This window comes from Sciurus carolinensis, chromosome 11 (genome assembly GCF_902686445.1).
Source record: "Sciurus carolinensis chromosome 11, mSciCar1.2, whole genome shotgun sequence".
In the NCBI taxonomy this organism is placed as follows: domain Eukaryota; kingdom Metazoa; phylum Chordata; class Mammalia; order Rodentia; family Sciuridae; genus Sciurus; species Sciurus carolinensis.
This window is the reverse complement of record NC_062223.1, coordinates 72775682-72789306: the sequence shown is the minus strand read 5'-3', so window position 1 is coordinate 72789306 and position 13625 is coordinate 72775682. Positions and strand designations below refer to the sequence as shown.

The window sequence follows — 13625 nt, the reverse complement described above, 5'->3', positions numbered from 1 at the left end:
ATTCTATTCCTCACTGAAATCAATTTTAAGGAGAGAAAACATTTCATTTGGAAATATCCATCATTGCACATTATTTATCATTTTAACAACATGTATTCATAGAAGAGAAGAGCAAAACCACTCGATCTTGAATTTGTTTGGTCTTCACCCCATAGATGATGGGATTGAGCGTAGGGGGCACCACCACGTAAAGGTTGGCCACTAGGATGTGGATGTGGCGAGGGATGGTTATGCCTCCAAAGCGATGGGCAAAAAATGAAAAGAATGCTGGTGTGTAGAACAAGAGGATAACACAGATGTGGGAACCACACGTGTTAAGGGCCTTAAGCCTGGCAGCCCAAGAAGGGATCTGAAACACTGTGTGAAGTATCATTGTGTAGGACATAATGATAAACACTATGTCCATTCCCGTAGAGAGTAGGGCCACCGTCAGGCCATAAATTATGTTGACATTGATATCATCACATGCCAATCTGGCAATGCCCATGTGCTCACAGTAGGAATGAGGAATGATGTTTTTCCCACAATATAAAAGTCGATATACCAGAAAGATGAACGGACAACAGATGAAAAAGCTTCTGACCAGAGCTGCAATGCCAATCTTACCAATGACTGAGGAGGTGAGAACTGTGGTATATCTCAGTGGGTAGCAGATGGCCACATAGCGATCAAAAGCCATGGCCAGGAGGATAGCAGATTCTGTTGCAAAGATGAAGTGTATGAAGAACATCTGGGCCACACAACTACCAAAGGATATATCGGTGGAATGGAACCAGAAGATGGCCAGCATCTTGGGGGCTGTGGCTGTGGAGAGAAGGATGTCTGCTAAGGCCAGCATGGAGAGGAAGAGATACATGGGCTCATGGAGACTGCGCTCAGTCACAATCAGGAAGATCAGGAAGATGTTGCCCACTACAGCCACAATGTACATGGAACAGATAGGGATGGAAATCCAGGGGTGCAAATCTTCAAGTCCTGGGATTCCAATCAGGATGTACCACACATCCTGGGGGCTTGTGTGATTGTGAAGGGAAGAATCCATCTGTGCTGCTCAGTTCACCTTTAATGAAGGAAAGCACATGGTGAAGGATTCAGGAGCACCACCTTAGGCTGACGGCATCTAATCTAACTTTTCCCAGTATTTTCATCTGTATGAATGACAGTAAGATGGATGGACTAGTGTAAAATTCTATTCCTCCTATCATCTAATTAATTCTTGCATCTTATAAAATAATTCTCATTTACTAACTTCCTAACGTGACATAGTATCACACATCAATAATCTTAAGTCTTGATAATGGCCTTTTGAAAAGACACAGATGCATAGGGAAAAGGGACTTTACGGACTTTTATCCTTTTTACCCTAGGTCTTACTGGATTTAGTCAGACCAGGTAAATCTGAAAGGTCTAGTTTTAACCACTATCTTTTACTGCCTTTCAAAATAAAAGGCAGTATATATGAAATATAGAATCAAATTTTTCATTGGTTGTATCTCTGGGAAAATAAATATGAAATTGAGTTTTGACGCTTATTTTAAAAGATGGAGTGAATTAAGTTTGACAAGACAGATATGCACATATGCCCTGTTTGACATTGATTGACCATTGTCTTGATGATAAGCCCTATGCCAGTCATTGATGACACACAGTGAATTACACTAATTCCTGTCTGCTAATCAGTCCATTCCTCAAAACTGAGGGAAACATTAAGAATCTAAAAGATTTGCTATGCCAAACTGAGTTGGGCTCTTACATATGTGCTTAGTATGTGGTGAAAAAAATATTAAATTCTTAAATTCTATTACATTCAGGTCACTGATTAAAAATTAGATAATATACTTTGTTTTACCAAGTGTACCATGGTAGCAAATAATTCAGTATTTTTGCATTATGAAGCATATGCTGTCCTTACCCAAAAGGAGGAAGAAAATTTGCTGATTACTAGCTCCAGATGAATGCGGAAAAAAGGAAGGACAACGGTGAGTAAAAAGGCAAGGTAGCAAATACAACAGAAGGGCAGGATATATGTGCATGTATGTGCGTTCATGTATTTGTTTATAGAAATAAGCTTTAGGTATGAACATAGATACAATAATTGTTTGATAGGTGGCTACTATTTTATGCCAATTCCTTTGTAAAGCAAAACAGAGCTAAAGTTCTTGTTCTCTGAAGTGGTACATGGACTTAAGAAATGATTGTCAGTAGGGAAATGCCAATCAAAACTACACTAAGATTTCATCTTACTCCAGTCAGAATAGCAATTATCAATAACATGAATAATAATAAATTCGAGTGAGGAGGTGGGGGAAAAGTTACACTCTTACATTGTTGATGGGACTGTAGATTAGTGCAATCACTCTGGAAAGCAGTATGGATATTCCTGGAAAAAAATTAGAAATGGAAATACCATATGACCCAAGTACCAAGTATACCATTTGATGTTTATCCAAAAGATCTAAAAGCAGCATACTATAGCAATATAGCTACCTTAATGTTTATAGCAGCACAATTCATGGTAGCCAAATTGTGGAAACAACCAAGGTGCCCATTAATAGATGAATAGATTGAGAAAATGTGGTATATATACAAAGGAGTTTTACTCAGCCATAAAGACAAATGAAATGATGGCATTTGCTGGTAAATAGATGGAAAAGGAGAAAATCATGCTATGTGAAATAAGCCAGGCTCAGAAAATCAAGGGCTGAATTTTTTTTCTCAATGTGGAATTTAGAGAAAAATAAGGGAAAGAAGGTGGTTGGAGATGGGATAGTATATCACAAAGATGAAGGGGAGATCAGTGGAGTACAAGAAGGAGAATGAGAGGGAGGGAGGAAGGAAGGGAAAGGAAAAGAAATATGTAATGTATTTAATAAAATTATGTTACATTCATATTTAAAGGCACCAAAGTAAATTTCACCTTTATGTACATGTAAAAAATACCAATCAAAAATAAAATTGTCCAGGTGTGGTGGTGCATGCCTATAATCCCAGCGACTTGAGAGTTTTGGGCTGGAGGATTGCAAGGTCAAAGCCAGTGTCAGCAAATTAATGCAGCCCTGAGCAACTCAGTGAAATCCTATCTCTAAAATAAAATAAAATACCAAAAAAAAAAAAAAAATGGTGAGGATGTGGTTCAGTGGTTAAATGTCTCTGAGTTCAATCCCTGATACCAATAAATAAATAAATAAACAAACAAACAAAGTAGCACAAGGAAGATTGGTAGAGTAGAGAAGGAAGAAGAGAGGAAGGGAGGAAGGAAGGAAAATGAGTGGAAAGGGGATTCAAATCAAATTTTTCAAATTATAATGCTGTAATAAGAAAAGAATGGATTGCCTCTGCCTACCTAGATTTCACTGCAGTTCAGTATACTAACCATGTATAATATAGTTTCGGTACATTTTATTTTTTTAAGTGTTAAATGTCCTGAGCTTTCTTTTCATATGATTTGCAATATTTGAACCCTGAACCCAGGGGTGCTTAACCACTGAGCCACATCCCCAGCCCATTTTTTAATTTTTTGTTTGAAGACAAGGTCTTACAAGTTGCTTAGGTCCTTGCAAAGTTGCTGAGGCTGGGCTTGCAATACTCCTGCTTCAGCCTCCTAGGCAGCTGGGATTACAGACATGTGCAACCATGCTCAGTTCTCCCTTTTGAAAATTATGTTTAAATATACAATGCTGACTTGGTCAGCCAATTTGATTTTGTCTTAAGTTGGCATGAGGTTCTTTAAAAATATTAGAATAAAAAATTAAGATGTTATGTCTATGGATTTACTTTATATACATAAGCCAAATATTTTACCTTTTAACATACAGCTCATAGTCTTCAAATTTTTAAAGTAGAATTTTGATGTTTCAGAGAGAGAAGATAAAATTAACACCAAAGCATGCTGACAGAGATCCATGGCAGAGGCTTGCAAGTGATGAGTATCCTGAGTGGGTTATAGTGAGTAGGGTTTCCTAAGGTCATTAGGGTTGGGCAGGCAATAGTCTGCATGAAAGAAATAAATGGAAATGGAAATGGAAGGGAAAAAAATAAATTCTGCAGATGTCCTTCTAATTTTGCCAGTGATCTTTCAGGACACCAATAATCTTTTGTTTTGATTTGTTTACACAGCAACATTATTACCTGTGATTGCTCTCATTACAGGCCTTTGTCATATTGTGACTGGATGACACAGAAATAGTTACTTAGTTTGAGCTTATTTTTTTTGCTTATAAAATATTTTATGGTAAAATACCTTAGAAATACTATCAATGTAAAGTGTGAGTCAGTTCTGAATTAGGTGCTTTAGAATGACATCTGTATAAATCAGATATATCTCTATCCAAACAGTGTTCAATGGCATTAGGGCACTTGTAAAATAACCATCATTATGACAAAAATAATTGTTACTTTGAACAAGTTTAACCTTTTGGCACTTCTGGCTAATGTGAGACCAAATTCACCTAGGTCATCCATAAAAACCAAGATGTATTTTTTTATACTGGGCACATTATATCAATTGTAAATCTTCACTCCAAATCTTATTTAAATTTTTTAGAAGCTACAGACATTTAGCATAGTGATGGACACATGTTATTCTTGCCCCATCACCAATGTAACACATTTATTACATGAGGAATGGAATTCAAATATCTGAAATTGAAACTCTCGATATGTGCCTAACCTAGAATCTCACGAATAATAAATAGTCAGTAAAATTTTTGGAAGAAAGGTATGCAAATATATGTGTATTTACATATACATATTATTGTTAACTATTCCACTTGTTTCACCACTAAGCTTGTTTTTAACTACGAGAAGTTCATTGAATCTGTGCACAACATTAAGATCTGCACTTAAAGAATAAAATCACCATTGCCCAACATGTTCTAAAAGGAAAAAAATACCTATCTCTGATGGCCCACTCAATAAAAGAACATAAAAAGATACCACAATTGCAGATCAAGTTCAGTTAGAGTTAAGTTCAGTATCACATGTGTCAGAACTGAGGAATATATGAGATGATTAAGTTGTTGGAAAAATAAGCAACTTCTTCAGGAATCTAACTTTTTCCTCTTGTCATTTCTTTACATACCTTTACTGAACATAACTCAGTTTACTTACTTGTATTTTCTAGAATCATGAAAATATTTAACAGGTTGAGAGGAGAGAAAATAAAAGCAAGGAGATGTCCAAAGCACAGAGAGCAAAGCTGGAACTATTTATACCTCCTTTTAGGAATCTCTCGGGTCCAAGATTTTCAGCCCCAGAGGGTTGAATTTTTGCTTCTCCCATGGAAGACTGCCCAGAGCTTGTCGTGGTACATTGCCCACAGGGAGATGCATCCCTGTTTTCTCTTCCTCTACCAGTTTTGCAATTTTTTCTCTAGCTAGCATTCTCAGACACCCAATTCAACACATACAGTTATATGCCCAGAATTTTTCTATATTTGCATTTCAAAGACTGGTGCCAGTACAGCCATATTCTGTTCCCTGGCAGCATCTGAAAACATAGGTTGTAAATGCCAATGTAGGAAAAGGACTGGATGCTTCTTAGAAGGCACCCAAAGGGAACTCCCTCATTTTATTTAAGGCCCTTTGGCTTTTGCTCTCTTCTATTCATCACATTAGAAGCATTAGAAGGGTCTAGGAGTGCTATCAGCTGCTATAGACATCTCTTTTGGCCTTTGAACAACACTTTTCTGAGGGATATAGATGAAGAAAAAGACATCTAAACAAATGCCATGATATTCATGGGATTCAAAACTGACTCCATGCAGAGATTTGTGTCAAATGTTTTCTCACTTATTTCTCAAAAGTGAAAATTTTCAAATATTTAGGATATTCTGGTATTCATCAAGAACTCCCTAGTATGGTTTTCACCTATATGATTAGAACTTCCCTAGATACAGGATGGCTGACCCTCAGTTGACCTTGACTAGATGATCAATGCTAGGCAAGTGCCCAGATCCCAGCTAGTCTGTCAACATCTTTGTGCTCAAGACTGAGAGAAACTGAGAGACACTAAATGTTCCCTGTATTTCAATGTTTTCCATCAAAAGTTTTAAAATATAAATAAGGGTTAATTGGATAGCTTCTCTTTACTGTTTTGGATACACACACACACACACACACACACACACACACACACACATATATATATATATATATATATATATATAAATATATATATATATACTTCATGCTGTGTAATTATATCTCAGGAATGTTGGTTTTTCCCGTGTGTGTATGTAAAGATCCATTACTTATCTTCACATTCTATATTTGGAAAACAAATTAAGGAAGGAGAGCATATTAGAGAAAAAGAGATTGAGGAAGGATGTTGAGGATTTACATGATAATAGAAATTGGCCTGTTCATTTGATTTCTGATGATGACTGAAATAACAAAGAAGAGGGTCCATAAGTGGATATTGTAGGTCCTGCTGATAACTTTTTCTGACACTTGCAAAGCTTGCTTCTCTACAACACAAGTTAACTCATCTCCTTGAAGAGTCATGAATTCTTTTTTTTTATCAGAAGTTTTTGGTAGTTACTAATTTCCGATACATATAACAAGCAAGAAGACAGTAATTCAACCTGCTTCTGGTTTAAAACTCACTTCCAATAACATTCTATGCAATATATTAATTGTTATTCATAACCTTCAACAATTTAATTTCCCTTAGAGAGGTCTATATTCCATTATCTGAAATCCCAGGACCACATAATTTGGAAAACTATTCATATTTCAGAAACCTTAGGTCACATACTTCACGCTGTGTAATGATATCTCAGGAGTGTTGGTTTTTCCCTTGTGTGTACACACACACACACACATACACACACACACACACACACACATGTATTTCTGAAAGGAACATGTGAATATTTAAGTATGTAGAATAAAGGATTATAAATTCTCTAACATCAGTTTCTGTCAGGTTTGGGCAACACTTTAGGTCAGGTTGTGCTGCCAAAAGTTTCAGTTTTCAGTTTTCAATTTTCTATGAATTTCAAGAAAAGGGATAAGGGATTGTGGTCCTCTTAACTAAACTAGTGGCAGAAACTCTTTAGGATGATGCTGAGTGCTTCAAGTATTTGAATTTTCATCTTGTTTCCAAGGTTTGGAAAATTTTCCAACACTATTTCACTAAAAAGTTTACACATGCCTTAATTTGTATTTCACTGCCTTCCTCAATGACAGTGGTCCTCATATTTGGGTTCATCACTTCTCAGATTTTCTGAATATTCTGGCCATGGTCTCTCAGTGTCTTTATTTTTGTGGCTGACTGAGTTTTCATGATTGTATACCTTGTTTTGGAGACCTGAAAATCTGTCTTCTGAGTGGTCTATTAGTATGCTTTCAGTAGAATTTTTAGTTTGATTTCCTTATTCTTTCATTTTCAGAACATCTGTTTGATTCTTTTGCAGAATATCTATCACCTAAATGAAGTGATCTTTCACTTCCTATATGAACTAAGGTAGAAAATATATAAGGTGAAAAAAGCAGAGTTGCTTAAATTAGAAGCAAGTTGGCACTGCAAAGTGCTATGTGAAATGTTGTATTGAAGTATCTCTTTGAAGTTTTGCACCTAAGTTTTAAACCAAGGCTGCTTCTCTGTCACAGTGACACACAGTTTCCAGGAAAAATGGAATGTTTGATTCTTCTTGATATAATTCAAAACCACAAGTTTCTGATAGTCTGTAATTATGAAAAACAAAGGCTCTCCCTGAGCCAGAAATCATTAGCTACCCAAAGAAGGGGATTAATAACACAAGATTACAGCTTCAGCTAGTCCTTGGGAAGATTATAGTTTTCTATTAACTTTGTGGCTAACTTTATCCATAATTTTTGTTCTAGCCTTATGATTGACAGGTGGATTTTTTAAAATTTTTGCATTTTATTTTATCCCAATGTAACATTACAGAATGTTTAAAATGCATTAAAAATAAAATGAAAATATTATGCTAATTTTAAGTCCTTTGGGTATAAACTGAGGAGTGGGATAACTGGGTCAAAAGGTGGGTTCAATCCACGGTTTTTGAGGAATCTCCATACTGCTTTCCAGAGTGGCTGCACCAATTTGCAACTCCACCAGCAATGTATGAGTGTGCCTTTTTCCCCACATCCACTCCAACAATTATTATTGCTTGTGTTCTTAATAATAGTTCTTCTAATTGGAATAAGATGAAATCTTACGATTGTTTTAATTTGCTTTTCTGTAATTACTGGAGAGGTTGAACACTTTTCCATATATTTATTTACACCAAAACTCAATGGCCTTCAACAGATGAATGGATAAAGAAACTATATTTACAAAATGAAATATTATTCAGCCATAAAGAAGAATAAACTTATGGCATTTGCAGGTAAATGGATGGAATTGGAGAATATCATGCTAAGTGAAATAAGTCAATCCCAAAAATCCAAAGGCTGAATGTTTTCCCTCATAAGTGGATGAGGATACATAATGGGAGTGGTGGGGTGGGGGTAAGAGAAGAATGGAGGAACTTTACTAGATTACTAGAGGGAAATGAGAGTGGAAAGGGAGCGGGGGTATGAAAGATTGTGGAATGATACAGACATCATTACCCTATGTACATGTATGATTACACGAATTGTGAATCTACATGGTGTACTACCATAGAAACAAAAAGTTGTACCCCATTTGTGTACAATGAATCAAAATGCAATCTGTAAAAATAAAATAAATAAATAAATAAACTCCAGAAAAGTAAAAACAATGAAAATATTAATATTCAATGCACATACACAGTTTTATAACAATTGTTTAAAGAGATCATCTTTGAACATTTCAAACCATATCTATTGGTATTGAAAAAGAAAACTCCAGATAAACAATGTATCTTTTTAAAAATATAACCTTTGATATTTTCTTTATTTTACTTTCTTACCTCTAGTAAACTTTATCCAGATGTGTCAGAATTTTCTTGATTGTTTTGCCTCAGGTACTCAGGTATATAATAAACTCTTTCAGTGTAAGGGTGAATATTTTCCTTTACTTTCCAGAAGGACTTCATGAATTATAATTTTGATTTTTGTTTAGTTTTGTTTTGTTTTTCCTTTTCGTTTTTGTTTTTCTAAGGAATCCATGAATGCATGCTAGTCTTTTTGTCTTTTGCATATCTATCAGTGATACTTTTACTAACCTTTTGTCTCTTGGTTGCAGTTATTCCTTTTCGATTCACATGACAGTGTTTTCACTACTCTCCTTCAGATGTTATAGATGGTAGATGGTAATCTCCCAAGAGGACAGTGATCACATTTTCCATTCTCCGTATCTGTGTGCAACTGCTTCCTTCAGTAACAGGACTTATTTTCCCCCAACCACTCAAGGTAGTTGTTTTTACCAGAGAATGTGGTGGTTTTTACCAGAGAATGTAGTGATGTTCTGGGGTTACTACCCCAAATGTTAGGAAGACTAGCAATTGCATTTTGTTCCTAATTCACCATCAACCACCAATGCTAGAAATATAGCTATTCTGAAATTAGCATGAGGTAAAGAAGTTAAGCCACCCATGTAGAAAGTGTGACCAGGTGGAGGAGCACCAGGCCTGTGTGTGGCATCTTTCTGGACTTTCCAGTTCAACCCACTCCCATGCCTATGGAGTGACCTCAGCCCCTTTCATCTGAAGTAGAACCAAATACTTAATCAAGCCTTTCTTGAATTGTTAACCAACAACTCATGTGTGTGTTCTGTATATATGTGGCTCTGTGTTTGGGTGTGTGTAAATTCACATAGAAAAGACAGAATGTTCATTGGTAAAGGCACTTCTATCCTCATTTTCCTTTCCTTTTCTTTTTTTTTTTTTAAATAGATACTCTTTTGAAGTACCTTGAGTTGTCGTAGGATGGCAATAACAGTATGATTGTATTTATTTTTTTAAAAAATAGATGAACCAATATAAATGCATTATTATTAACTGAAGTCAATAGTTAGCCTTAAGTTTCACTCTTTGCTTATATAGTTCCATGGGTTTTGGTAAGTGCCTGATATCATATATCTACCGTGTAGTATCATACAGAATTGTTTCACTATCCTAAAAATCCCTTGTGGTCCACCTGTCCTTCTCTCCCTCCCTATCCCCAAACCTCTTGTGCTTAGTGATTTTTTTTTTATAAACTCTGTAGTTTTGCCTTTTCCAAAATGTCATGTAGTTGGAATTGGAAATATGCAGTTAACTATTCCCCTATGTCCTCTCATAGTTTTATGGCTTTTATAAATCACTGAATATTATCCCATCATATGTGTGTATCAGTTTATATATCCATTCATCTTGGGTGCTTCTGACTTTTGTCAATCATGATAATGCTTCTATAAACACTTGTGTGCATATCTTTGGGTGGACCTACATTTTCAACTTATTTGAGTAAATAACTAGAAGTTTCAAGGCAGGATTGCATGATAATTCCATATTTCATTTTGTAAGAAACTATAAAACTGACTTTCAAATTAGTTCTGCTATTTTTATTCCCATCAACAATGAATGAGGGTTGCTGTAGTTCTACCTCCCCACTGGCATTTTTATGGTATCAGTTTTTGAATTTTAGTCATTCTAATAGAAGTACTGTGGTTGGTATTTTGTTGTTTTAGTTTGTGATCTCTTAATGATGTATGGTATTGAGCATCTTTTTAAACAATTATTGGCATCTGCACATCTTCTTTGGTAAAGTGTCTGTTAGATCATTTGCTCACTTTTTAACCAGGTTATTTCCTATTGTTGAATTTTAAAGGTTCTTTGTATAGTTCAGATACAAACTATTATATAATGTATTTTGCAAATATTTTCTTGATGTGTGCTTTTCTTTTTATTCTCATAGCTTACCATGAAGCATTATTTAATTTTACTTTTTGTACTGGGGACTTAGAAAATGCTCTCAATTTAGACTCTTATTTTCTTTTGTTGAAGGAAAAGTTTTATATCCTTCTCTAATAATTTTTCCTATATTTCTCTTCTATCTTTCTAGAATTCCCATTAGTAAGGTGATAGAGTTTCTGGACGAATTTTTTTAAAAAAAATTTTTTGTCTTAGATGAATACAATAACTTTATTTTATTTATTTATTTTTATGTGGTGCTGAGGATCAAACCCAGTTCCTCACACATGCTAGGCAAGTGCTCTTCCCCTGAGCTACAACCATAGTCCCCCTGGTTTGACCTCCCTCCATGAAGTGCCCCATATTCCCCATATTTATCTTTTTCTTTTGCTTATTTAAACCTATATTCTGATGTGTATGCTTTTAATTCACTTCTTATACTTTTGTTTAATTTGCAATTTGCTTATTCCTTTTTATATCAATGATTTAATATGACTGATTATATCATGAACCTATTTTCTTCTTAAGTTTTTTTCATTGTCATGAATAATAAGATCAGTTCCTCCAAATGAATTTCTTTTTAAAATTTTTTTTCAGAAACTCATTCTAGCCAAAACATTTTATCCTATTTGGGAACTATTTCCCTACTTTAAGACTTAAACTGTTGGAAAACAAATCCCATAGTTTTGCTTGCCAGATTCTAAGTCAAAGAACACGGAGATTGGATGAAATATAAAAATAAAAAGGAGGGAACGTCAAAAATACAGAAAGAAAAACCTAGAGAGGTTTTTGTTGATATCTAAATATAACAAGAAATACTTGCTGTTGTGGTTACTATTGCTCTGTAGTATATCTTGAAATCACGTATTGTGATGCCTCCACCTTTTTTCTTTTCATTCAAGATTTCCTTGATTATTGATGTCTTTTTTGATTCCCTATATATTTGAAGATTTTTTCCTATTTTGTGAAGAATATCATTGATATTCTGATAAGAATTATATTGAATCTATAAGAAATAAAATCCCCATATAAATGTAGGGGAGTCAAATTATTCCTGTTTGCAGATTGTACCATACTACCTTACAGGAATATCTTAAGACTTCACCAGAGGACTATTAGAACTCATAAATTCAGTACAGTTGCAGGATACAAAATCAAATGCAAAAATCATTTGACTTTCTATATGTCAATAACAAGATTGCTGAGAAAGATATGAAAGTAATCCTGTTCACAACAGATACAATAAAATAAAATACTTAGAAATAAACAACCAAAGAAGTGAAAGACCTATACCAGAAAAATTTAAGAAACACTGATGAAAGAAATGGAACAAGACACAAACAATTTTGGAACGACCTCCCATTCAATGAATTTAAATGATTAATATTGTTAAAATATCAATACTACCCAAGGTCACATGTTTTTTTAAACCTGAGTATTGCACTATTTTTTCAGATGTACCAGTCTAAGTATTCTGGCATGAATCTGTTGAGTCTTGACACTGTAGAGAATGGGAAAGGCAGAACACAAACTTGGACAATGGGAAAGAAAGGCTTACAAAACCAGTGCACTATTTTCAGGCTAATAATATTAGCCTGAAATTATTATTATTATGAAATAATTATTATCAGAATAATAGGGATGTAGAACACAAGGACAACACAGAAGTAGGAGATACAGCTCAAAATGATTGATTCCACCCCTCATGCAAGACAATTGCCAAGACTGAATTAAAAATCAGGACTTAGGGATGAACATAGCATACAATGACACTCTGCAAATGGCTAGCAATGGTCATGGTATCTATTTTATCAGATGTCCCAATAGTCTAGGCAGAGAAGATCCTGGTGGAAACAGAAAAAGTGAGAGAGAATGTGAGGATATAATAACAAATTAGTTTGGGATGAATCATAAGGGATATAATAAAGGATAAATTCCAACCTAATTCACTACGTAATTTTGATAAACCCAGAATTTGTCAGGATGGAGGAATAGTGTCGTGGGTTTCAAACTGCAAAGAACAGACATCCATGAAGGATAGATGAAGAATGAAATAGGAGTGAGCAGTGTGGAAATCTGAACTGACTTCTCATTTGAATCTGCATAGGTTCCCCAACATTGTATGCATGATAGCATGATGGAAAGACCTGTCCTGTGCAGAGAGGTTGGCCTAGCCCAGATCACATGGAGCACCATGCCATGGCCTACAAGCTCTGTGGCATGGACGGAAGATATGGGAATGAAGAACCAGATATACTGATGTTCCAGGTCAGAAAATCCAGTGAGGAGGAAAAATGAAGAACTCATGCTTAAGCTTACCAGCATAATAATTCTGGAGCTGAAATACTGAAAAATATTTTTTAAATGAAGTGCTCCAATTTAATATGAATGATATATAATTTCTGTGTAAATAAAATAATCACAAAAATTTGCTAATTCACCAAATATGGCTGAGTCTGTTTTTTTACTTGTTCGTCCAGCATAATCACTGAATGGTACCCACACATGGCCTACCACCTTTTAAAGATGATTCTTCTAATGACCCCTTCCTTCAAAACACCAGTAGGGGACAGAAGTGATCCATTGCTTTTTTTCTCCTTTCTTCATGGGCAAAGCAAGTTTGTTTCAGAGCTGGATAAGCATAAGTGAGTTCAACCCTCTTGGTCCTCGGCATGGCTGAACAGATAACCACCTCCTCCTACAGGTTGTATCCAAAGACCTGGGCGCTTAGAGTTTCTGTGTATGACAATATCAGAGAGGATTCTTCATCATAAACTCAAAGTAGGCTTAAAGGCTCAGT

The 13625-nt window shown here is 35.2% G+C and overlaps 1 protein-coding gene across 1 annotated transcript; it reads right to left on the bottom strand.

Annotated features, from left to right (window-relative positions):
* Positions 1 to 82: 82 nt before the first annotated feature.
* LOC124959956 (olfactory receptor 52Z1-like) lies at positions 83 to 1042 on the bottom strand. Its single transcript, XM_047518460.1, has one exon. The coding sequence runs from the start codon at positions 1040 to 1042 to the stop codon at positions 83 to 85; it is 960 nt and encodes a 319-aa protein (XP_047374416.1).
* Between the last annotated feature and the right edge of the window lie 12583 nt (positions 1043 to 13625).